Below are 26,823 nucleotides of genomic sequence, written 5' to 3' on the forward strand. Positions count from 1 at the left end.
AGGGCACAATATTTGCCATGATTCTTATTCTGACTGTTTTAAGTCATAACAATATAAATATTTTATGCTGATTTGCTGTCTTTGCTCTTTTTGGTGGGTTGTCCCAATTGATCAGGTCTGCCTCGCTCCCTCCTGAAGTGCAGCATTCGCCAGTCTCAAGTGTTCGTTGAGGGAGCTCATCTCCAACTGGCTACGACCCTTCATGTTACTCAGCTCCACATAGGCCTCCTTATAACGCTCATAAGCTGCTTCTTTCTCCTAGAGTAAAGGTTGGGACAGATATGGAAGATCAATTAAAGTAAAGCAAGGAAGACACAGCTGTAAATATACAACATATGGGAGTGTATTATTGTTCATACTTTGTGTAATTCAAGATGTCAGATCATAAAACATACCTTGGTAAGAGACTGCACTTCATTCTGTAGACAGCTGATTTCTTTTTTAAGGTACTGCACCTCATTGTCCTTTGCTCTTAGTAATGTCTGAAAGACAAAATGTGACACCTCAATATTATGACAGAGCTTTTAAAATGCTCACAGATATGTTAAGTTATTATGTATGAAGGACAGTGGTGGAGAGTAACTCTGTGCATTAACTCCACATATATTGTATCTACAGTTTTGAGGTATTTTTTCTTAACTTTTTTTTCATGCTACTTAAGCCTTCACTCCACTACATTTCAGAGGGAATATTAGCCCTTTTTAATCCACTACATTTATGTGACAGCAGCTATAGTTATTTATTTATTTGACCTATATTTTACCAGTTAAAGCCTGTTGAGATCAACAATCTCTTTTTCAAGGGAGGCTTCTGTGCACTGGTGGAGGGGCAGGAGAACTGTTGTTTATCTTTGATTTGAGAATTGTTTCCTTTCCTTTTTTTTTTTTTTTTTAAAGGTTATCATGTGTTTTGTTTGTATTGTACTCACACCTGAACTGTGTTTTTTTCTGTGTTTCCTCAATTGTTTGACAAAGGTATTTTTTAAAAGTCAAAAAATCATGAAGCTTTTCAGTGCAGCAGCACAGGTGATGTGCTGAAGCGCTGTGATTCAGCCAGTAGAGGGCAGTATGAGCCGCACTACAATGTGACCGACCACAGATGGTCAACTCAAATGAGGCCACCAGAAAAAAATAAACAGGAGACAATGTTGCAACGGGGAGTCATTACTGGGGATATGAAACAAAACAGTAAAAAACAATCAATTTGTTGTGGGTTCAAACTCCCAGAGCACATACGTCATACAAATGTTGCTTTCTGCTTCCCCGTAATGACAGTAAAGTCAACATTTGTCCTTCAAGCCTAAGTTAATGTTTCAGGTGCAGTAAAGTGGGTTGGGGTGCAGCGAGAGGTGAACATGTTTTAGTATCACCTACTTTCACATGAGCTGAGGTTATGTAGGATCTAATTTTAGTCAGAAGCATTGAACTTATTACTATCAATACCTCAACTTCTGACGCAGAGCGCTCAGTGTTGCCAAGGGATACTGTGTCCGACCTCTGGCCTGTGATGAAATAACGCATGCGGCTGATCTCTTCTGCCAGCTTGGCCTTAAGCTCCTGAAAAGAGATTTTTAGCACAAATTATATGGTGTGCAGGGATATGGTAAATCAGCATGCTTGTTAGCCCTGAAGCTTATAATGTTTCCAGATCCACATCCAATTTAAACCTGTAAGGACTAATACAACTTAATTTGATGAATGAATGAATTTGATACTTGCCAACCTTGAGACTTCAAATATAGGGAGCATTTCAAAGCCAAAGTGGGGGGTGGGCCCTGCACCAGAAAAATCTGAGTTTCATAGACTTTGTTTCCTACATTCTCAGGCATTTTTCAAGAATGAAAATATCAAAGTAGTAAGCAGGCATTTTTTGCAAACAGATGCCAGCAGATGACCAATAAATGACACTCTTTTAGCCTTACCTAGCTCCATTTCAAATTTGATTACAATAACACCAAAAATGAAGATTTTACAAATTCTTTTCAAAGGGCGTTTGTGAGACTGCGCTTAAAAAAATGTGCCTCTTTCCTTTAAAAGAGGAAAGAAAATGTGTGAAAAATTGACAATTGTGTTTCTGTGAGAAGCTGGGACAAGGCAATGAAAACTGGGAAAGGTGGGCAAGTATGCTATAAGGTGGCATGGTACTGTTTGCCATGTTTATAAACCTGGTTCTCTCTTCTGAGCTGCTCCAGCTCTCTCTCCTTGCAACTGAGCTCTGTCTCTCGGCCCTTGCTGCTCTGCTCGGTGCGGCTCAGCTGGAGGCACTTCTGAGAGTAGCGGTCTGACAGCACATCTAACTCACTGTGCAAGTGGTCCGCCTGGGGTCTGACACGCACAAACACACAAGTTCTGCAGTGAATTATAATGCACTATCATGCACGGGGTCATGGTTGACTGTGGAACATCTTAAGCCTGCAGCAGGACCCTGTGAGACGGAAAACGCTCTCAGTATGATAACAGGGCGACTGTAATAAACTTACATGTGGCCTCTGTATGAAGGATCCACGTGTGCGGCTCCTCCAGACAACCTCCTGGCCTTTTCCACCTCTCTCTCGAGCTCCTCTCTGTGAGCTGCCCTCAGTGCCTCCATAGCTGTGATGACCGGTTAGTTAATTAGCTATCTGAACTGTGTTCACCTTCTCCACACAGCAATAAAAACAAATAACATAAATTCATAAAATACAGCAAGCAGCTGGTAGCCAGATTTATTTATGGAAAGAGGCAATGCATTCAGAATGAAAGGATAACTATTATTTCAACCTGAACACTGTTTTCCCACATTTTTGTGGTGTTTAACAAGGATCCAGCACTGAGCTGGCCTGCTGCAGCTCTCAGCCATCAAACAGGCTACAACATAATCCTTATGGGCGAACCTTGTGGCTGGGGCTAAGTGCCATGTGAAAAGCCCTTAAAAGTGTTTGTTTTGCCACTGACAGGCTCAGGTTGTCAAGTGTCTGACAACATTATGAAAAGGATCCAAACAGAGATAGACCTTTCTTGTTAAAGAATAAAATACACTTCGTTCAACCAGAAACAGCAAATTTAACACTGTTGGCAAAGCCATCAGACTCCATTTACAGAAATAGTAATTCTATCATTGTAAAACACACTTCAACTAAACTAAACTGAATAAAACTCATCAAAATGTCTTGTCTTGTCTTTCCACTGCTCCAACAATCACCAACTCTAGTTTGGAATGAAATAAACCTTTAATTCACTGACTTATATGTGAAATTATTTTGGCTTTACACCCTGTTTTTCCTTGCTGCTTCTCTGATATCTGTCGTGATGATTCTCACTTCTTTACTGATATTTTCTAATGTATTGCAGTGAAGTATATTATTAGTATATAAGTATATTAATATTATCATTTTGTCTCCATTTAAAAGTGTGATTAATGATGATAAAATTGTCATGTATTAAAAATATCTCTGTCGGGATCCTTTCCATAATGGTATCAGACTTATAATAATATATAATAATATAATAATAATCTGTCCATGACAAAAACAAGCACTTTGAGTGGATGTGCCTATATGGTTTGCAAATTGCTCGCAAAGATTACATGGCAGCCTGTTTTACGGCTGGTGGCTGCAGTAGTCTCCCTCAGTACTGAACCAGTTTGAAAAATTGTTGTCCCCATTCAGCACTTTGAAACAAAAGCATAGGGAAAAGTTTCCAGGTTGAAAAATGATAAAGTTATCCTTCAGTTTGTGTCAGACTGTCCCCACTGCCTGCCTCCGTTGCCTGACACAGCTGTATTTCCTGCTTTACCTTTAGCAGCTGTCTGGCTCTCCTCCTGCAGCATCCTGTCTCTCTGGTCCTCCAGCTCCCTGATCTCCTTTGCATGTTTCTCCTGCAGCTCCTGCAGTGCTTTCCGATGGGCTACTTCCATGGCTTCTAGTCTGGCCCTACAGGGGGCCCCGGGGCCACATGGACTGTCCACCTCTATGCCCATGGCTGCACGCTCCCTCTTAATGCTCTCCACCTGTTTTCGAAGAGAGAGGGCCTGGGGGATGGATATATGGAGGGAGGAAAGGGAGGACGGCTAAAAGTGAGATGCACATCACCACTGGATGTTAAAGGGATAGTCTGGGTTTTTTGCAGTGGGTTTATATGAGGCATTTATACATGGTCAGTGTATTACCTACATTAGATAGTGGTCAGCATGCCCCAAGTTTGGAGAAGCAGAGAGGGGAACATGGAAGGTAACCAATGTACTGCTGCTGCTTATTTTACCCACTTTAAAAATGTCCACTTGAAAAGTGGTGGTCTACTGCTGCCTCGATCTGTTTGTTTGTATGTGGAATTGTGTGACTTCTGTGTTTTAGTAACAAAACAAGCTAACTGATCAAGGCAGCAGTAGACCAGCGACTCCTCTGTTCTTAAACATAAAATTACAGATTTTGCCAAAGGAGTCTGGTTGGCATAGAGAGTGTGATATTGTATGACAGTGGTTTCCTGTAAAAATAATAAAAAAGGGCTGCCTGTTGGCAGGGTAAAGGGGTAAAGGTGAGTTAAACTGATATTGATTTTAAGTGAACCTTTTTTAAGTGGCTAAAACGCATTTTGCTGCCAACCTTGTCCACAGCAGTACATTGTTTAGCTTCCATGCTGATACTCCAAAGTGGGGGCATACCTTATACAACCCCACTAATAAAATCAAAACTATCCATTTGACATAATTTCCTTGTATTGAAAACACATTAGAGGAATGCCACTCTTTTACTTTTCTCAATTGAGTGACAGTAAGCTCTTTCTTACCTCCTTTTGAAGCGCTTCTGCTGTGTTTGTTTGAATGGTCTGATCTCCGTTTATGAACGGAGAAGCCCCCTTTGAAATCGATATATCTGTTTCTGATACAGTGACAGAGTGTTCGGCCTCTTCAGGGCTCGACTGATATGCCTGGGAGCTAATGAGAGACTGCGATGCCTGTGCGGTGCTTGACTGATAAGCCTGGGCACCAATGAGAGACTGTGCGCTCATGTCCCTAAACGTCAGCCCCTCGAATTCTGCCCACTTCAGGTTGACCTCTGAGTCCATGGTGTCAATAACAGGGATTGGTACACTCCCCCTTTTCAGCTCCATGGAGTCCCACCTGCTGCCCATCTCACTGAAGGAAACCCCCTCCTCAAACCACTTGTTCCTCTCCTCCAATCGCTTCGCTTGCTCACGGTCCCAACCCTCTCCTTCCTCTCTCTGACTGGCCGGAGACAAGTCTGCGTCCAGATCCCCGTCTACAGTTTGGTGGTGGTGGTTGGCCCGATGGGAGTTTGCAGCTGTGGTGGAGGTGGAAGTGGTAGGTTCATAGCCAGAGTCCTTGCAGGTGAACTGAGCAGGGGGTTGGCATGACGACGGTTGGCGGGACAGGGGGTTCTCTTTCTTGCTGCCGGTGTCTGATTGGCTGAGGTCAGAATGAGGGACAGACAAGAGGGTAGTGTTACACATCAGAAGAAAGATGATAGAGGGGGTTCACCGCAGACAGACGGACCACCCAATCACATCGGCTGCATTTCTTTACAGTGTGCAGGAATTTTAGGTCAATGAAAGCCGTTGCTTTAGATAGATTGAGGATATGATTTTTATCATATTTTGCAGGAATAATATTATTAACGTCAAGTATTCACCACCTACGATGTCCTTTTTTTTGGAATCTAATCATTACTACTTACAGTACTATTAATTTGTAATAAAATATGACAGATCAAATGAGAATTTGATTATAATTTCACTTGTGATCAAAAGCTCCAAAATAACTACTAAATGGACCTTGCAGTGAAAATATGAATGAACTTAGAATCTCATGAAGTTAATTTATGATTGATTTGGCACCTTTTGGGTATTTACGATATTGTTTTTATTCCAGAAGCTGTAAGACTGAATAGCAAAAGTAAATAGCAAGTTTACACTGTATGTAGACTAATGAATTGTGTCAGTCCTTTTGACCAAGGTGCTGGCTTAGAAGTGGAGTTGGTCCCCGGGTGCTGCCCACTGCTGCTAATACTTCAGTTGGATCAAATGCAACATACTCATTTCACTATATACACTGTATGTGTATGACTGTGTATATGATAAATAAAGCTGATTTACCTTTATTGGAAAACATTAAAACTTCCTTTAAATGTTATGTTTTCAACTTTTTTCTGTTTATTTATTGAATCAATTTTATTTATGAATAAATAATATATATACATCATAAGCAGTCTTACATTGTACTTTTGTTTGTGATTGTAATTTTTTTCATGTTTGCACACCGGCCTCAAAATGCTCCTGATATAGTACTTCCTCAGCAGGAGGTGAGTGTATCCAAGAACATTTTCTCTAGTACTGTTCTGAAGTACACATTTTGGGTGAGTATTTCCATTTCATGCCACATTTCTACTCAAAGCAGTAACAGAAGAAAAATTGTACCTTTTACTACTGATTTATGTGACAACTTTAGTTATGAGTTACAATACAAATCAAGATTTTACATAAAATATATATGATGAGTTTATAAAGTATGATGTGTTGTTATTAATCTACACAACACTATATAAAAAACAACAACTGAATCAGCTACATGCTGAGGAATTGCAATAATATTAAAATCATTTAATATACAATAATGTAACTGTCTCAATGGCCATGTATCTGCATTGAACACATTTTTTATACTATAATAATACTATAAGAAACATATCAATCCAAGTCTTATACTTATAATAGAGTATTTTTACTAGAATTGTCACAATACCAGTTTTAAATTTTGATAAACTTTAAACTTTAATACTAGTATTAAAAAAAGACCCAGTACCTCTTTTGATACCACAGCAAAAAGAAAAAAAGTCCTCGGCACACAAAATAGATTTATTTATTTAGTTATTTTTTCTATTAATAATCTGCACACTGTGCTGGTTCAGAAAAAGTCACTGAACACTGTCTGGTTTTGCTGCGAGCCAAATTTCAGGCAGGACAATAAAGGCTGAACTGAACTCAGGTATTGAATGAGCACTTAGATAATTTTTAAAAATAGCTTCAGTACTTTGATACTAAAATTAACTCATATTGTATTGTTTTAAACGTGGTTTTGAAAAAGTACTGAAGTGCTGATACTTTTGACGGCTGTATTTTTTTTTTCCTCTGTAGTACTGTTGATGCTGTAAAGGACGTGAATACTTCCTGCACCAGTGTCTCCCAGTAAAGTCAGACTCACTGCGTGTTGTTCTGGATCGCCTGCTTCAGTAACTTCACCCAGTTCCGCCGTATTCTGGAGGTCGTAGCAGAGAGAGTGAACACTGCTCTCTTTGTCTGGAGGAGATCAAAAGACAGTGCAAAGACACACACACACACACACACACACACACTGTTAAACAGGAAGTAGCTGAACATGTCAATGATGTGGAAATGGGAGGAGGTGTGTATGAGGGGTGTCTGACTGTCCATCTGTCTGATGGTGCGCTGTACAACACAAGAAGCAAAACACACAAGTACAGCAAACACATACTTTTATTTGGAGTCCGTAGTTCCTCTCTACATCACAGTCTGACACGTTCACACAGGATCTCAGCTCGATCTCACCGTCCAGATCATCTGACTGCACCACAACAAGACAAGCTTAAATTTACTCAAATTAGTCTGTAACCAAAAAACCAGCAAGCATGAATTGAATCATTGTACGAAAACCGGTGACATTGGTCATGTTATGGTGACAAAACCTGCATAACAACTCTTTCAAATTACTCTTCGCAGGTTGAAATGAATCGGTGTAGGTTAACATCTAAGAAATGATCAGGTCCTACCTCCTCAGCCTCCGAATCTCTGTAGAACCTCAGTGAAGTATCACCCAGAACAAACCAGTGTTTCCTCCACTGAGCAAAACACAGTAAACATGAACAAAATTAAATCCATTTTAGTCTGAATGTGTTAAATAGATCAATTGACATTTTCATTACTATAGTGTGTGGACGTCTTTATAGACAGTTTAGAGGTCAAGTCTCGTTCTTGTGTTGTGTGCTGTCTGTCAGGCTGTGAATCTGTGGTTACAGCAGGAACTAGAATAGACAATGACTGTTTCAAAGATATAGTAGTAGAGCGACCTAAAAAAAAATGTCCATTTACCGTGCCATGCTCATCCAGTCTGCACATCCATCCCTTCAAGTATCAACACCTGCAATTAGAGTATCAAGAGGAAGCTCTTTGAGAGCATTCTGTAGTGGTTTCTGTCTCACACTTTACCGTGAAATGACAGGAAACGGAAATTGCCAGAAGAGGTCTGTCGTGTCTGTGAGAGAACTGCATCATTCAGAGAAGGGAAGCAGGCAAGACTTCAAAGTATAAAAAATAGGAAATACACGAACATTAAAAAGGAAGAGGAGCAGTTTTTTGCAAACATTGATTGTTACTGTTTAACAGTGAGAAACAGGAAGAGAAAGAGGAACTGATGAATCACCATTGCACTGACTTGAAAGCAAGCAGGTGCTATGTGAGCAGAAAATAAAATACTTACCACGCATGCACCATATTGTCCAGTATATATGAGGAGGAGACATTGAGGGAGACAAACGTGCATGTTAGTGCAATGAAGAACTCATAAAAGTGAAATCACACTTAGTTCATATTAATATCATTTCAAATATTTTGTCAGGTTTTCCCAACCACTGCATATTTTTCATCTTTGCAAACCTCAATTCATTCACAACAAACAAGTTTTGCATATCGTCCACACAAATGTTCAGGACTGTCAGAATGACATAAATATTTTTTTGTTCACTTGAAACAAACACTCATTCCTCAACTCTGACTCTTCAAAAATCTAAAAGGAAATCAGATTAGTTTGAAATATTTGTCAGTGTGACTGAACAGTTGTTGGTTCAATTTAATTTCTTACTGAACATGTTTTCTGTTGACTCGATTGGTTTTTACAACTCCAGTCAGACTTTAAACTAATTATTCAACCAAACCTCAGTTAACTTAACATTTTTAAATTCAACTAGGTCAAAATTATTTACAGTGCAAAAAAGTTTTGAGTACAAGCCCTGTCTGATAAACTTTTAAGTTGGGTGAGTGAACTGGTGTTTGGAAGCATGCAGCACTGAAATAACAAAATTTTGAATGTTTTATTTTGTGACCATCCCTCCTGCTCTGTGTTTGCTGACTCAGCGGTTTTAGGCATGACAGTGCAGTGCTGACACAGCAGAATGCAGCGGCTCATACCATCCTAGAATCTATTAATACAGATGATAAATCATATGAACATGCTGCCCTAAAACACAGGAGTGCTAACGAATGGATTTTTTGCCTGCAAGGTGCTTCTGAGAGAGCGCCGCCTGAGGTAAAAGAGCTGAAATAAATATCAGAGAGCTACTTTAGAATGAATGTATGAATGACCCATTTTCCTCCAAACACTCATGTGATTCATACAGATGCAGAAAGTCATGGGACCGTGCTCACCTGTGTCTGCGGGTGCTCAGGAACAGCTCGCTCCTTCACTTTTGAAGATCTGCGTTTTCCACTTTGATTATCTGAACTCTTTGACAGATAAAAGATCACAAGCTGTGTTATTTGTCTGCAGTATTTATTTTCATTAGCAATTAATCTGTCCATTATCTTCTCAACTAATTAATTAGTTGTTTTGTCCATAAAATGTCAGAAAATGTTGATCAATTTTTCCCAAAGCCCAATGTGATGTCCCTAAAAGTCTTGTTTTGTCCACAACTCAAAGATTATCAGTTTACTGTCATAGAGGACTACAGAAACCAGAAAATATTCACATTTGAGAAGCTGAAATAAGAGAATTTAGACACTCAAACTGATTAATCTACTATGATAAGTAGTTGGCGATTCATTTAATAGTTGACAACTAATTGATTAATTGATTAATCATTGCAGCTCTAGTCTGCAGTTTCTGCTGTATCATACCTGTGAATGAAGAGATGCGGTTGACTGTCTGCGAGATGATCGTCCGTTCTCAGATTCTCTACATTTCTCTCGTCTGTCTCTGCCTCTCTCTCTGCCTCTGCCCCTCTCATCTGCCTCCAGCCGTGAACTGTAAATGTCTGGTTCATCTTGATACCTTCAGAGACAATCAGTCAATTGTGCAGAGAAACTGAATACAAAAAAATATTTTTGAATCTTCAACAAAGACATAAACATAAATATAGACATAAAATTGGCACAATTTATATAATTTGTTTAATTTCTGAACTTTCCTTTACCTCTGCAAAGGCTTCATGATCACTCTTCTTTTCTTCAGCCATAACTAAAGTAATTATTTATGGTCAGATCAAAAGGCATCTTCAAAGTCTTTTCTACTGGCTCCACCACTTTTTCCCTAATGTTCCGACCACCAAAGGAACACTTTAAAGAAACACGTACACTAGGAATGCAGAATAGATGCACGGTCGCGGCCCTCCATGAATTGATGCTACACCATGATACCATCAAGCAGAGTGTGAAATACAGAGGGGCCAGGGGGGAGCTGACTCCTCTTAATAAGACATGAGCTCCCCTGAAAACATGATTTGTGAAAACTGACAATATGCTAGTATTGCGTTGGATTTTTCTGTTTCTGTATCTTCATCATCATGGATCATGTGTAAAATTAGGCGATTATTGATGTTTATACAACAGTTAGTTCCAGCCAAGTAAATGTGATTGGACACGAGACATTCCATAAGTGCAGACAGAGTCTAACAGCACCAGGACTTTTCACTCTGTGTATCACTCTGCTTTACAGGTATGCTACTAACGGTTACCATTAACGTTACTATGACTAACAGGTAGAGATCACAGACAGGATTAAAAGATGGTTTAGCTTAAAGATGGTTTAATCTGATAAAGTACACAGAGTAGGATACAAGAACAGCTGTTTGAAAAGCTTTTGACCTGAGAAAGTACCTGCAATGACGGGCATATGTGATATTGTGGCTACATAACAATTTGCATACATATATACATGGCTTATACAGATCGATTATAAGATCGCTTCCTGAACATATTTTTGATTTATTTGTAGTTTAGCTTTTGAAGCCATGCTAACATCATATATCTGCTATCATAAAATGTTTGGTTTGACCACCCTCTCCAAAAAAACAAAACAAAAAACAAACTAAACATGGACATTCAGTCTGTTAAGAAGAGCAAGCTGGATACATTCTTGAGGCAGTTTTATGGATCCACCGGAACAACTAAAGGAGAGCTCCTTTGCAGGAATGTATAGACCTACACAAAGTAACTAGCATGCTAATGTTAGTGTGCAGGAAAATGTTTGTGTTGCTTGACAACAGTCCAGTCCCAGAAAATGATGAAATAAACAGACAACTCATAATTTGTTGTCACTTATTACTGTTAACTGATAAATGGCACTAGTGGAACTGCTGTAGAAGCAACATCTATATAGCTGTGATTATCTTTGATGTTGTTGTACTGCTACTCAGTATAAAAACACGCTCTCGTGTGATAATACTTGATTCATGCATGACAGTGACTCATGACTAATTCGATTTAATAAAGATAGCAGTATGCATGCTATTTATGCTGTCACCATTTAAGTGAGGCATCATAATAGCATAAAAGGCTCTTTTGCTATTTGACCTATCCCTATTTGTGCCAACACAAGATAGAATATAGTACATAACTCTGCAGAGTGTACTGTACCCTGCTGTGATGTCTTGATTTGATATCTGTGTGGAAGTTTGCTGTGGGCATTAACTGCTTATTACATATCAGATGTGCTATGTATGTGCAATGCAAAGGATCAAATCCCTGCCCACCCTCACACCCACCCCCAAGGGCATATTGTTTGTTTCACCAACCTGTATGTCCTAAGCTTCTGATCCCTGCATGGGCTGGGACTCTGGTTCCTCCACCTCATTCCTGGAAGCTCCTCCTCTGAGTCCCGCTGGATCTTTGGAATATTGGCCAGAATAATGTAGTCGTCCATTGTCATCCCCGCCTCAAATTCAGAAAGATTTAGTATGTGTTAAGTGGTATGGAGACGGGACAGGAAAAACAGTCAATAGGAGCAGGTGGGACAGGAATCAATAGGCCAGTTTAAATATATGTAGCTCTAATATGAATAAATACAATTTTCTTCATTCTGAACATAATGCCAGCCTTTCCGTAGTCTTTTTGAATTTTTTTTTGTATTCTATCCTTTCTGCTCTGGTTGCTGCTCACCAGTGCACGACATGTGTGGACCGTGAACTGATGACGCATGGCGCAGCCACCAAAATTTTATTCTGAACCAGAAATGTCACCCTCAAGGTGGTGCTAGAGGACAAATCATGGGATCCCCAAACACAGTAGGCTTCATCCTCTTGGGAACATGCATGTCTGTCTTAAATATCTAAATAATTATTGGATACATTGCTATGAAATTTAAGTCTGGACTAAAGTAGTTGACAGATTGACATTGCTGTCCATAACCACGCTAGCTGGCTAAAAACAAGTAATACTTGATACGTACCTCGTCCACCTCCACTGTCGCCTTTGCGGGTTCAGAGATCAGTAAGGCCTCCATCCCTCGCCTCATGCTGCTCCTGCTTCTGTCACCACTATTATTCCCCTCATTGCTCTTATCAGTTTCAGTGACTGCAACATGCGACAGTGAACCACTGAGCCCCTGAGAGTTTGCACCTCGTCTTGATGCAGAGGAACCAGGAGAGGGTGGGAGGCTGAGTAAAGAGTGCGCAGACCCCTGCCAGGAGCCTTGAGAAGGGCTCAGTATGCTGTCTCTTGAGTTGGGCTCCCTCTGTGGGGTGTGGCTGTGTGTGCTGTAGCCATTCCTGGCTGGTGACACTTCACGGCTGTTGCGAGAGCGAGTGTTGACCGAGCTGTTGACAGCCGTCCTTGTTCGAGGAGATGCTTGAGATCCCTGATATGAGTTTTGCTGGATGGCTGAGGATCCACGGCGGGAGATGGACTCCAGATTCCTGTAGAGTTTCTCAGAGTCCAAACTATGTTTGGTTGAAGCTTGTGATGGACTCCTCAGCTCTCGGCCCTTTTGAGCTTCGTATACGCCATTCTGTAAATGTAGAGAGTCTGTGTGCCTGTGAGAAGGGGTGGCCCTAGATGGTGAGACAGTCCGAGAGGCAATGGACCTCCTCCTGCGGGACGGACTGGACCTGCCAGATGTGTGACTAGAAGGACCATGTGATGGAAGCTGAGATGAGCTGTGAGACCGAGCCTGACTCCTGGAGACAGAGCTCCTTCGCTGGGTTCCCACTGGAGATTCACTTAGCTTGTAGCGTTCTGGGCTCACAGAGCTGTGACGTGTTGGTGAATTCCTCTCTGAATCAGTTCCTCGTCTAAAGTTGGAGTGGTACGTGTATCTCTCTGGAGATTCACTTCTCCAAGCTTCCAGCATATATGTCTCTGGGTTCCTCCTCTGAGAGGGCAGGCCGAGGTTGACGTTCCTGTAGGGGACGCAGGCTTTAGGCTCAGGAACATAGTTGCTAGGAAGAGGATGCCCCCTTTCGTAGTAACGATACGGCCGTTTGTTGACATCCTCCTGGCGCTCACCATCACCTCTTCTGTCTGGAGAGAAGTAGCCACTCTCTTGTCCTCTGGACTCTGAAAATCATACAAGTCTGAGGTCAATGGCTTAAAATGTAGCCTGTAAGAGTATGAGCACAAGTCAGGTCAAGTTAAAGACTTGCTTGCATTCAAAGGGATAGTTCAGATTTTTTTAAGCTGCAATCGTATGAGATATTTATCAGTATTCCATGTATTACCTACAGTAAGTTTGGAGAAGCAGCAGGAGTACCACCACTTGTGATACACATGTCACTGTCGCGCATGCGTCGGCGTTTTGTCAGCGTTTTGTCCCTCTGCTGAACGGTTCTATCATAAACTAACTTTTATGTGTAGTTTCAGCCATATCTCACGTTACACTTTTAATGCCCTGAACGCTTTTAATTATATTTATAAATCGGTGTAAGGCTTTTAGCAATCGGGCACTTTGATCTCAAACTAACAGAGGATCAAGCTGTACACACAAGCTAAGTAGCCATGGCCCCACTTACCTCGCCATTCGGCTGCAAGAGCTGTGTCGACCTCGGCAAAAAGGTCGCTGAGTTGGAGCAGAGGATATCCACGCTGTATAAAATCCAAGAAGCTGAGAGACACTTGGATACTATCCTCTTCGGCCCCACACAAGGCTCAGTCAACAGTGAGGAACTGGAGGCCACTGCTCCGTACTTGCCTGACGCCCCTGCTGCTCCGGCCACAGGGCCTTTTCGGCCCCGCAGCTCCACTCAGCCCGCTGCTACTGGTCCGTCCGCTGGCTTCATTCCACCGACTGCTGCTGCTGGTGCTCCGGCGGCTGGCTTCAGTCCACCGACTGCTGCTGCTGGTGCTCCGGCGGCTGGCTTCAGTCCACCGACTGCTGCTGCTGGTGCTCCGGCGGCTGGCTTCACTCCACCGACTGCTGCTGCTGGTGCTCCGGCTGCTGGCTTCACTCCGCCGGCTGATACTGCTGCTGCTCCAGCCGCTGGCTCTACTCTTTCTGCTGCGGCCTGCGCTCCGGGTGCTGCGTCCGATCCTGCTCCAATGGATCCCTGGCTCCGGCGAGGGGCAAAGCCAAAAGCCCCAGTCAGTTCAACTCCATCACACCCGGAGCCCTGGGTTGCTGTCGGCAAGCGCGGAAAAAAGGGGAGGCTCTCCGCTCGCACTGCTGCAGCCTATGGCATCCAGTTGGAGAACCGATACGATATCCTCGACCCGCATGACTTTCCCCCACTATCCGGGAACCGGCAGCCTCCTCCACCTCCCGGGTCCAGCGGATCTCCATCTCCCACGGTCAACATACCTGGACGAGCCTCTCGCCCCACGCCCCGCCGCTCAATGCCGAATTTCACTCCGGCTCCGCGGGGCCGTTACTCCGCCATCTCCCCCGTCCAGCCCCCGTACTCGGATACCTCACCGAGGGAGAAATCTACATCTTCGCCGCCATCAACCACCATCATCATTGGAGATTCCGTGGTGAGGAACGTGTGGATGAAGGGGGCACTCACGCTGTCTTTCCCAGGTGCCACCGTTACGGACATAACAGAAAAAATTCCAGACATCAGGAGATCTTATCCGGAGGCCGACAGAATCATTATTCATGCAGGTACAAATGATATCTCCAAACAGCAGACCGAACTCCTGAAGCGGGACTTCATTCACCTTTTCAACGTGGTCAAACAGTTTCAGTCAGGAGTTTTTATCTCTGGCCCCACCCCCACCTGTGGCCGAGGAATCGGCAGTTTCAGCAGGCTGCTCAGCCTGAACACCTGGCTGTCCACTGCCTGTAGATACCACAAGATGGGCTTCATAAACAACTTTGATGCATTCTGGGAGAGGAGGCACCTTTTCGGGGCAGATGGACTGCACCTGAACAGATCCGGCAGCCGTCTGTTGTCCGCCAATCTGGCATACGGTATCAAGCACGCACACACATCATCCACCTCTCCCTGCTACAAGCCCACACCTGCTGACCAGCCCATCAGTGATTGATGTCCCCCGGGTCCAAGTCACTATTATTTTAGTTCCACTTTTAACGATGAGAGCTGCATTACGGGACTGGGACCCTCAGACTTCTCTAACAATTCATCTATCCCTGTTATTATTACCACCAGAGAACATTTAAAATACCACGACAAAGAAATATCCTCAGGCCCTAATCTCAATAACTTGAAATTTCTAAACATACGTGACCCCCCTGCTGTTCCTCCCCAAACATCACAGAGGTCACTAAACATGGCACTTTTAAATGTGAGATCTCTTTCAAATAAGACCTTCCTTATAAATGACCTGATTTTAGAGAACAATCTTGATTGTATGTTTTTAACTGAAACGTGGCTCGGCACTGATGGACCTGCAACCCTCATTGAAGCCTCACCCCCCCAGTACGACTTTTCATATTCTATTAGAAATGGTAGAAGAGGAGGGGGGACAGCCACAATCCTTTTAGCAGCACATGGTTTTAAAAACTTTTTATTTGGTGAATACATGTCTTTTGAATATCACTCTTTTCTTTTTAGCAGCCCTCCCACACTATGTCTGACAATATACAGACCACCCAAACGATGTACCTCTTTTATCACTGAATTCTCAGAACTCCTTTCAATTATCCATGCTAAATATAACAGGATTATTATTTTAGGTGATCTTAATATACATGTGGACAATAAATCAGACTCCTTTAGTCTAGATTTTTTAAACCTAATTAACTGTATGAATTTCATGCAACATGTTACACAGCCCACCCACAACAGAGGACATGTATTAGACCTGGTCATAACCTATGGCCTGTCGGTACAGGTTTCCTCTGTTGTGGATGTAGGCCTATCAGATCATTTCTGTGTCTTTTTTAAAGTGAACAGTTTTAAGCAACAAGAAATTCCAGAACATACTGTAAGGAAACGCTATCTGACATCTGACGTGGCTGCAAGTTTTATTGATATTTTACGTGATATTCCTCCAGAGATTCTACCTTCTTCTTGTGATTTTATTGTTGATAATTTTAACAGTAAACTCAAGTCAGCACTGGACATAGTTGCACCAGTAAATCTTAGAAAGATTAAAACAAAATCAAAACCTCCCTGGAGAAACAGTAACATAATAAAACTGAAGAGAAATTGCAGAATAGCTGAAAGAAAATGGCGGAAAAACAAACTAACAATTCATTTTCAAATGTTTCAGGAACAGCTGACTATCTACAACAAAGCAGTTAAAAATGCAAGAAGAGAACATTTTTCAAAATTAATCAGTAACAACCACAAAAATCCAAGAGTCCTTTTTTCAACCATTGACCATTTAATTAACCCTGTTTTTAACCGAAGTCTTGAACCAGACTTTTCATGTGAAGATCTTGCAGCCCACTTCAGAAGCAAAATAGATACTATTAGATCTAATATTTTACATTGTCAGTCTACACATTTTAATGTTTCAAAATGTTCACCTTTAAATGAGGAAACACTGGAGAGGTTTGTCCTGGTGGACGCTGAAATGCTTGAGAAAGTTATCTCCCAGTTAAGTTCAGCAACCTGCCTTTTAGACCCCATTCCAACATCATTTTTTAAAGACGTTTATAGCTTTTTAAGAAACGATCTGCTGACCATCACAAATCATTCACTTCAGACTGGCGTTTTCCCCACTGCTTTTAAGACAGCAGTAGTTAAGCCACTCTTGAAGAGGAACAATTTGGACACATCACTACCAGAGAACTATCGACCTGTTTCCAATTTGCCATTTTTAAGTAAGATTTTAGAAAAACTTGTTTTTAACCAGTTAAATGATTTTATGACCTCGACAAACGCTGCTGAAATATATCAATCTGGTTTTAGAAAATATCACAGCACAGAGACAGCATTAGTGAAAATTGTCAATGACATCAGGTCAAACATGGACACAAAAATGCCGTCTGTCTTAGTGCTTTTAGATCTGAGTGCAGCATTTGACACAGTAGATCATACCATTCTTTTAAACAGACTCCATAATTTAATTGGCATCTCTGGCACTGTTTTTAACTGGTTCAAATCATATCTCACAGACAGGAAATTCTTTGTCAGCATGGGTGAACACACATCTAGTTTTTATCAAATGAAATGTGGTGTTCCCCAGGGGTCAATTTTAGGTCCAACTCTTTTTAACCTCTACATGCTACCACTTGGAAATGTCATCAGGAGGCACGGTATCAACTTTCACAGCTATGCAGATGACACACAACTTTACATCGCCGTGTCTCCTGATGACACAGGACCACTTGATGTCCTTTTTAAATGTATTTCAGACATTAAGTCCTGGATGGCAGAGAACTTTCTTCAGCTCAACCAGGACAAAACTCAGGTTTTAGTTATTGGTACAGGGGACCAGAGAGAGAAACTGGCTAGCAAGCTACAGGCCCTCTCTGTTAGCCCGTGTCAGCAAGTCAAAAATCTTGGTGTAATATTTGATGCAGAACTGAATTTTGAGGCTCATATAAAGGATGTCACAAGAAAGGCATTTTATCATTTAAAGAACATCGCCAAAATAAGACAGTTTCTCTCTCAAGCCAATGCAGAGACACTTATTCATGCTTTTATTACTTGCAGGATTGATTACTGCAATGCTCTTCTTTCTGGTCTCCCTAAAAAGAATATTTTACAACTACAATTACTTCAAAACTCAGCCGCTCGGATGCTGACAAAGACCAGAAAGAGAGCTCACATTACACCAATTTTAAAGTCTCTGCATTGGCTTCCTGTACGTTTTAGAATTGATTTTAAAATTCTTTTATTGGTTTATAAAGCTCTTAACGGTCTTGCCCCTTCTTATTTATCTAACTTGCTTTTACCCTATGAACCCAGCAGAGCCCTCAGGTCTTCTGGAAGTGGCCTTTTAACAGTGCCAAAAGTTAAAACTAAAACATACGGTGAGGCATCTTTTTATTACTATGCCCCCCGTTTATGGAATAGCCTGCCTGAAGATCTGAGGGCAACATGTAATATTGATATTTTTAAAGGCAAACTTAAGACCCACCTTTTTAGTCTGGCTTTTAATTAAATTTCTAATTTTATCAATTTTTTTTTTTTTTTTTTTTTTTTTTTTTTTTTTTTTTTTTTTAGGTATTTTATTCATTCTATTCCATTTAATAATTGTCAAATATTTTATATTCTTTTATCTTATGTATTTATTTATTCTTGTTTTTATTATTTATACTTTTATTGTTTTAATATTTTAAATTTATCTCCTGTGTTTCCTCATCTAATTTCTATCTAATTTCCTCATTATCATGATGTAACATGAGTGCTGATTGTATGGGTTTGTGTGATCCTGTGTGTGGGTGTGTGGGCGGGGTTGGGGGTGGGGGGGTATTCTCTTAGCTATGATTGTAAAGCACTTTGTGCTACAATTCCTTTTGTATGAAAAGTGCTATACAAATAAAGTTATTATTATTATTATTATTATTATTACCAATGAAGAAAACTAAGCAATGTACTGCTGTGGACAGGGTCAGCAGCAAAATATCACTGCATGCTATATTTCGAATATTTTCACCACTCTTCCAACAGGAAACCACCTTTTTATTAGCCAAATATCACTCCTAAGCAACCAGACTCCTTTGGCAAAAACAGTAATTTCACTTTGCAGTGGTAGACCAGCAACTCCCACGTTCTGCATGGTTAAATGACTGTTTTTGCCAAATGAGTCTGGTTGATTCTGTATAGGTTATAGCGTACACTGAAACTGATATTGAGTATTTATTAAAAATCAAAATTGCTCCTGACCCTGTCCACAGCAGGACATAGCTTAGCTTCCTTTACTAGTACTCCTGCTGGTAATCCAAACTGTGGGTTATGTAGTACTATCTACTAGCAGTGTCACTTGATCAAAATTAGTTTTTGATTTCAGTAACCAAAATCAAAAGCAGGATCTGTGATTCTCCCAGTATTTTTCTGCATGCCAACCCAGGCATGAAGTGTAACTATATAAATAGCCAATATTCTCATGGATGGTCTTGTTTGGTTAAGTAGGTCATATAGAGGCATCAATATTTAATTGGGACTGTGTCATAGCCAGTTAAAAACTTCTTGTAGTACGTTTAACTGCCACTACTCACTTTTCTGTGACTGTAGCAACTTGCTGGCACAAGGAGAGACCCACTTCCTACAACAAGCCCTCTAGTTTATGTCACATACAAGGGTCAGTTTACCCACAAGGCCACCTTCCCTAAAGTAGGGCTGGTGGCTTTTTGCAGGTGACAACTCAATAGTTTAAGTCAAAAATCAAATCGAGACATGGATTTGGAGAACTGTGACATGCCTACTATCTACTGAAGGTTTTACACTGACTATTGACAAGCACTTCATCTGATCCCACTTAAAAAAAGATTCAAACGATCCCTTTAACAGAGCCACAGATTTTCAAACATTACGTTTTTTTGGTGCAGTGTGTATCTGTGACTGTACCTGATGCCCGGCGGGATCTGTCTCTGCCCCTCCTCTCGTCCATCCAGGAGCTTTCAGTGCCACGATGAGGAGAAGGGTCCAACCGGGTCATATCTCTTTGGGCCACGCAGAGCCTCTCTGGGCTGAGCGATATGCTCCTCTCTCGACAGTCCCACTGATTTGGTGAGCTGGTGGAGGGTAGAACAAGGTCATCACTTGGAGGTGTCACTTCTAAAATTTGTATACTATATAGTTACTTGGCTTTGTTTCCAGGTAGAAGGAACACAAAATGTTATAAGGTGTTTGAAAGATGATAGTATACATTAGTTACTCTTAAACTGATAACTAGTTGGTGAATTTCAACAAATTTCCAGTCATAGGTGAAGCTTCTCTAGTACAACTTGGTTCACTTTAATGATTGCTTCATTAACAAAACTCTGGTACCAAACATCACCAACCTAAACCTAACATTACAGTCAGTCTGTGAAGTGTTATGTACTGTATTTCCTATGTAAACCCAAAATATGAGTATTTTAAACAATGCAACCATCCCACAAATATCACAGTATTGATCACAATAAATGAGAAGTTAATCTACATACTTCACTGTCACAAAAACAATCTTACAATTGTCTCATTTTACAAGAGGATGCAATGATAAAAAGAGTTTGTGCAGCACAAAGCAGCATTATCTGTACAAATATACCCAATCTAATCATCCTTGAACAAAATTAGCAACAGAAAACAGCATAATTGAGATCCCCTGTTTGCCCAAATGAAATTACCACTGACTTCCAAACTTCATGCGAAAGCCACTGAATGCACAGGGCATCCAAAGAACAATACTCACTAACAACAGTCTCTATATTCCTTTGACACACAGCATCACAAGACAGCTTTATTGGTACACGTGAACTAATGTGTGAAGCTTACAGAGCTGCCAAAATGTCAACTTGCCTAAAATCCAAGCTTCATGATCATGAATCCACTGCAACGTGATGACAACAAACATGATTTCACTGAAAACAGCAAAATCACATACACACAACATCTGCTATAGGTTATTCCCTCATTCCAAAATCCCAATAATTAACTCTGATAACCCATTGCTCCAAAAATACATACTTTCTCTGCAGTTGTTAGTTCAGACAGCCCTGTCCATGGTCCTGAATCAGTGGGAGTTTTGGCCTGACGGCTGCAGTAGGAATGTTGAATGCAGACACAGAAACTCTTCAGCCTCTCTCTCTGCTGCCTCGTATAACTCCTCTAGGCCCCTCTATAACATTGACCCTCATCTGAACTCTGTTATTTAATGCTTTCCTTGCCTCTGTCTTTTTCTCCAAGGTCTTTTGGGTTGTTTTATGTTTATCACAAGATGCTCTTGACCCAACTTCTGCATGCACAACAACAAGCCTACCAGAAAGGAAGGGAGAAACCAAGAAACATATAGTAAGGGGGCTGTCCTGTGGCTCAGTTGGTAGAGCATGCACACCATGAACTGAGGCTATCAGTCCTCCGCAGTGGCTGTGGGTACAGTTCTAGCCTGCAGCCCTCTGCTGCATGTGATTGGCCAGTTGATTTAAGTCAGGTCCTGTTTTTAAAACTAAATATAAAGGGACAGGTGCTCACAGGTGTACATTTCTTAAAGTAACCCTTAAATTAAAAATTGCTGGAGGGAAGCAAGGGTCAAAATTAGCCATGCTGACCAAAACTACAATGAAACCAGGAGAGTGTACTTAGTAGTGTGCAAATCACCCCCTAGTCTGACCTTACACCAAACAAGATTTTAGGCAATTTTGTACTGTCACAGACAAATTTCAAAGGTCGGAATAAAAGTTTTAACTCAGTTCGTGAATGCCCCCTAACCTAACCCTACCCCTAACCCAATTGAAGGGAGCAATGGGTCTTCTCAGCCACAGCGGTTTAGTTTTGGACTAATAGGTTCTCACAAAAATGGTCTTTTGGTTCAATGGGGCATTTTTCAGACTTTTGGGGTTTAGGAATAAGGAGCTGTCAAAACACTGGGCAGTTCCTCTGCTATGTTCACCAACTTGTTACTAACTTTGTTTGGTGTTGATCAGGTAACAGTGGGTTTGTTTACCTGCTCTGCCTGAATGCAACACTATGAGAACAGTGAGAACGAAGCAAAACAGTAAAATTGTGGACAGTATAAACAAAACAGTGAGAGACACACTAAAACGCTCTGCAGTGCGGCAAGAACTGCAGAGTTGGTCAATAATTCTTATCAATGTAGGTACATCACTATGAGCGATCTCAAATGCTTATGTTATCCATTGTTAAAATATTGATTAACTTAATTTTTCCTGTATAAAAAAGTAAGATCCCTAAAAGCTAATGTGTAGCAGTTAATTCAGAGAAACCCTTACCTTGCGTGTCTTTGTGTGAGTATGTTGTTTCTTAGTGTATTCAGTATGTGCTCATTGCTCACTGAGTGTTCTTGGTAAAAAAAAAAAAGTGGTTTCTAAAATCAGGATACAGGATACAGTCACCTGGATTGTATGTCAGTGTCACAGATATTAAGTTCCCACTCAGGACTCAGACTGTGGACCAGACTCCACTCGTAGGTCCAACCACCATTGACGTCATCATCACTACTGGCACTTGTGGTCACCTCAGAGAGGGCACGATCATCGTCACCGTCTTCCTCCTAGTTTGAGGAACAGAGAAACACATTTTTAAGCATTTGGGTAATTCAGTGAGAGATCTCTGACCTCAAGTGTGTTTCAAATAAAAGAAAAAAATCAAATCTGAGGAGTCAGAATTGTCAAATTGTTCAAAGAGGCAATTTTTGTGGCAATATTTAATTTGATTGTGTCTATATATATTTACATTATTATCACCTGTTTTCAAAAGAACGTGTTTTGATGCTATTACATTACATCATGTTTTCTGTTATGCAGCAACAAAATCATTTACATTACATTGTCGACCTGAAATACACCACTGATACTGTAGCTTTTATCCCACAATTTTTAAACAATAAACGACACAAAACAACACAAACTTACCCTGCAGAGACTAACATACAACTAACTAAAATCCCAAGTCGAAATATGAAGACATATTCCACTTACTGTGACTGTTCGCTGTCCTTATGCTGTCAAAGCTTTGAGCAGCTCTCCTCCCTCTCTCCTTCCTTCTCTCCATTTGGTCTAGCTTAGCCAATACTTTTAGGCTGCACAGGACGTAACTTAAGCTAGTCTCTGGTCATGCTCATCATTATTTCATTGCTCTAGTGCTTTTGCATTACCAGAGCTGCCCACACTCAACTTCTTTCTCATCTTTATCTTGATCCCATCTTCATTTCTGCCTCACATTAGCAGACAGGTGGCAAAAGTTTTGCCAGTTTTAGCTCTTGATGCAGGTATAAAAATATTAAGTATCATCTTTTGTTTTCAGATCAAAGAAAAGCCTATATCACAGCAATAACTTTTGATAAAAAGAACTTTCTTGTCTTTATTACACTGTATAGTTTAATTTAAGTGGGACAGTGTTGTGTGAGGGGGCATGTTTGCATGTGTCATACGGGGGTATCAGATTACAACCCATTCCCCAGGGATTGTAATGAGCTTTCATTAATTAATGATACAGAATCAAATGCCACCTTGTTGTATTATTCTTCTTCCACCTCCACAGTTATTTTCACTTGGTGATTGTGCTATAGGTTGACATCATTGTCTCAGTGTGCAGCTTGTGCAACAGCTATATGACGTATTAAATGGTAGCAAGTCATTAGAAAGTGCCTGACCCTGTTATTAACATCCTCATAATGGATTCTGACCTTAATATGTTATGTATGATCTCGATGTACATATACTCTAGACTATATATCTAAGACCATTTTACATTATTTCAATCAAATCAGTTTGAAACATTAAATAGTTAGTTAGAGCTCAATTTCCAACCAACTTGAGTTTGAGCATTAGGCCTTAGCTTACACAGTTGATGAAATTTGCTTGTTGGTGAAATCCACAATCCTTGGCTAGACATGAGAAGCTGGTTTTGTCTTAAATACAATTTTTAAAGATGATTTTGGGGCTTTTCAGCCTTCATTTGATAGGACAACTCTAGACAGACATGAAGTTGGGCAGAGAATTGGGAAGACATGTAGCAAAGGGCTGTAGAGTGAAATTGAACCCACGGTCACAGCTCTGAAATCAAAGAACTACTGTATTAAAAATTATAATGAATTGGAGGATTTTATTGCATCATCATGAAAAGTTTTTTGTGCCTCAAACTGCATGAATCATTAAAGAATGGGTCTTTTTTTCCTCTGATTTAACTCACACACACCTCACTTAAGTCAGGGGCAGAATTAGGTATTAGCATTTCAAGATCTGGTCAGCCTTAGATTTAAATGAACTGGTGGATAGCTTTGCACTGCAGAAGAAATTTGAAGGTAAAGCAGCTCACCCTGCTATTGTGTGTTTTAAGCTGTTTTAAGCTGTTTAAACCCTTAAAAGGTTGTGAGGCCCTGTGATCAATGGGCCATCCATGGTGAAAAGGTGGACGCCTAGAGTATGACAGAATGTGACAGTTGTGCAAACTAATGCTTTTGGATGGAAAATGCATCACATTATTAGTAAAAAAAAAAACAAACAAGCAGGCATGGAGCGTCTCTTTTTTAATTTTTGCGTGACAGATAAATATCAATTGACATAGCTGAGGTGATGTTTTGGTTGGGGTTGTACTTATAAACTGTTTGGAAAAGGGCAGTCACTTTCAAAAAACACTCAGCAGGTGATTGGATGAACCATATGTTATGTCTGGCATGGGCTAACTTCAACCAATCAGATCAACACTTTCATGGACGCTTCTCAGTGGAAAGTGGAAGTGGAAAGTTGGAATTTTGACTTGTCAGTTGGGAAAGTTTCAACAGTGTGTTGGTGTTCAAGTTTGCAGTATGCTGTAATGTAAAACATTCTCAATTTGTTGTAAATTGTTGTTAAAATGAAAGAAATAAGTAACAGTTAATCCTGGCCATTCAGTATTCATGTTTTAATACAAAAACATTGATAATTAACATTTAGTAAGATGTTATTTTATGGGCTCCAGTGTCCCTGGTAGTAGTTCTATCAAAAATAAATAATGAGAGCAAACTAGTTCAGTTTTGGGACTGTGAACTTAGTTCAAAATTCTAAATTTATGAATGCTGTTAACTCAACTTTGACCTGGCCCTTTTTTAAATGTGAACTCGCCCAACACTGGCTAAGAGGGGTGGGTCAATTATGACGTGACTTGAGAAAAGTTGGATAATATAGACCTAGATTATTTTAAAAAAAATATTGAATGACTTGATGTACGTACCCACTCTGGTGAACCGTCCTGTTGTGGAGCTGCAGCAGTCGTGTTGTTGAGGTGCATGTGATCCGGCCTCAGGCAGGAGCTGCAGCGGGAGGGGTCAAAGGTGTTGGGCTGGAACTGTAGGCAGTAGTAGTCCTCAGCAGGGGGCGCCATGTTGATCCTGCCCTGTCACCTGAGGAGTGTAGCTGGGTATTCTCAGGTACCTTAGTATTAAAATAGCCTTCGATTGATTTATTCACAATAGAACTGGTGTGGCCTTATTTCCCAGGAGACTCCGTGGGCACTAGTTCATTAGCATGATATGAATAACAATTATCATCAAAACAAGTATTATTAGTTATGATTAGGCAAGATCTAAGAGATTAACAGTTAATTCTTTAGATGTCTATATTTGAATTGCATACAAGCAGAAGAATAGCAATACAATTCTATATATTTTTATTAAGTATATTGATGTTTTCCTATAAATAGAACTCAATGCATCACACTGCTATGTCACTTACAATGCAATATCCCTTAAGAAGCACAGTTACTCAAATATCGTATGACTGAAACACACACCACTATTGATGGGATACCTTTACACCTCTGACCAGAAAACTGTGACAGTGTGTAATGTCACCATCATACACAGGGAATCCTCCGGCACAAGGTATCTATGGCAAGGTTCATGACAAGACACCTTACCTCATGAATGTACTCCAAAGTCTTCATTTCCACAGAGGAAAAGTTGAAACATTGCTGCTTTCCAAGCTAAGATCCTTCAGTGAAAGCTTATTGTCTTCACACCAGGATGGGAACGGTCTGGGGTGATCATGGAGGCTACAGAGGCCGTGGGCTTTTATCAGAAAACAAACATTCATTGGTTCTCACAGTGTACTATCAAATATCATCATCTTTAGAAAGTGAAACATAGCTTTGACTCCTCTTGACAGATGTCTTATGGACGGTGGTGGGCTTGTGCACAGATGGTGACTCTGACAGTGCAGCTACAAAGAGGAGAGACAAAAGAGCAGGGCAGCAGATATGGGCAGCAAGGGTTACAGTGTCTGAGAAAGAGAATTAAAAAGTGGACTGAGATCAGTCTTTATGCTACATTCTAACAAGAATGCTGAAAAATTTACAGTAACTTACAGGCAGCAATTAGCTGGTAAATTTAACTTTAATCCAGTGATGTTACTCCCACACCAACCTGATAACGTTACGATAGCTGTGCTAAACTAACACACACTTAAAAATAACGGGTTATGTTACCTTACTGGAGTCAAAGGCTGAGGAAAGTGAGGAATTTGGTCACAGAAATAAAATTACACAGAGAAACGCAGGTGACCAACAACACAAAACCATATATTCCCATCATTTGTGACACTCACCTGGCCTGGAGGGAAGTCAGGTGCTCTTCTGCCTTCTTGATAACAAAATAAGTCGGCATTTGTGTTTAAAATCATGCAAAATGTGTTAACAGGGAAGGTAGATTATTATGTGACTGCTGGAAAAATAATCCCACTAAAATTGACTGCATTGAGTTTTACAGAAATATTATTACTGTAAGATTCTCCCACCATTTATAAGACCACAGCAATTTACTGTATATATATTATACA

General features: G+C 40.6%; 1 protein-coding gene across 2 annotated transcripts; it reads right to left on the reverse strand.

The window, feature by feature from the left end:
• Nucleotides 1–93: 93 nt before the first annotated feature.
• Nucleotides 94–22,543, reverse strand: LOC146330070 (uncharacterized). 2 transcript variants are annotated; one of them, XM_084715527.1, is made up of 17 exons: nt 22,405–22,543; nt 19,916–20,082; nt 12,448–13,553; nt 11,795–11,934; nt 9,900–10,053; nt 9,432–9,509; nt 8,100–8,132; nt 7,781–7,849; nt 7,486–7,575; nt 7,195–7,289; nt 4,764–5,403; nt 3,774–4,008; nt 2,480–2,591; nt 2,165–2,324; nt 1,443–1,556; nt 396–482; nt 94–258 (listed from the first exon to the last, which is right to left on the reverse strand). In XM_084715527.1, exons 2-17 carry the CDS (start codon nt 20,004–20,006, stop codon nt 112–114), a joined length of 3,351 nt encoding a protein of 1,116 aa, XP_084571653.1. In that variant the 5' UTR covers nt 20,007–20,082; nt 22,405–22,543; the 3' UTR covers nt 94–111. The 2 variants fall into 2 exon arrangements, 1 of the variants encoding a protein (XP_084571653.1); XR_014769845.1 differs by lacking the exons at nt 1,443–1,556; nt 2,165–2,324; nt 2,480–2,591 and having other exon boundaries at nt 120–258; nt 22,405–22,522.
• Nucleotides 22,544–26,823: the final 4,280 nt, after the last annotated feature.

Source organism: Lutjanus erythropterus, chromosome 3, assembly GCF_056507025.1.
Source record: "Lutjanus erythropterus isolate fLutEry1 chromosome 3, fLutEry1.hap2, whole genome shotgun sequence".
Taxonomy (NCBI): Eukaryota; Metazoa; Chordata; class Actinopteri; order Lutjaniformes; family Lutjanidae; genus Lutjanus; species Lutjanus erythropterus.

Excerpts from the sequence above, each read along its gene's own strand:
- LOC146330070 (XM_084715527.1), bottom strand. The coding sequence starts at position 20,006 with ATGACCCGGTTGGACCCTTCTCCTCATCGTGGCACTGAAAGCTCCTGG. Across the intron at positions 10,054-11,794 it reads CAGAAGCTTAGGACATACAG|GTATCAAGATGAACCAGACA; the intron begins GTTGGTGAAACA and ends TTGTCTCTGAAG. Across the intron at positions 7,850-8,099 it reads GACTGGATGAGCATGGCACG|TGGAGGAAACACTGGTTTGT; the intron begins GTAAATGGACAT and ends TGTTTTGCTCAG.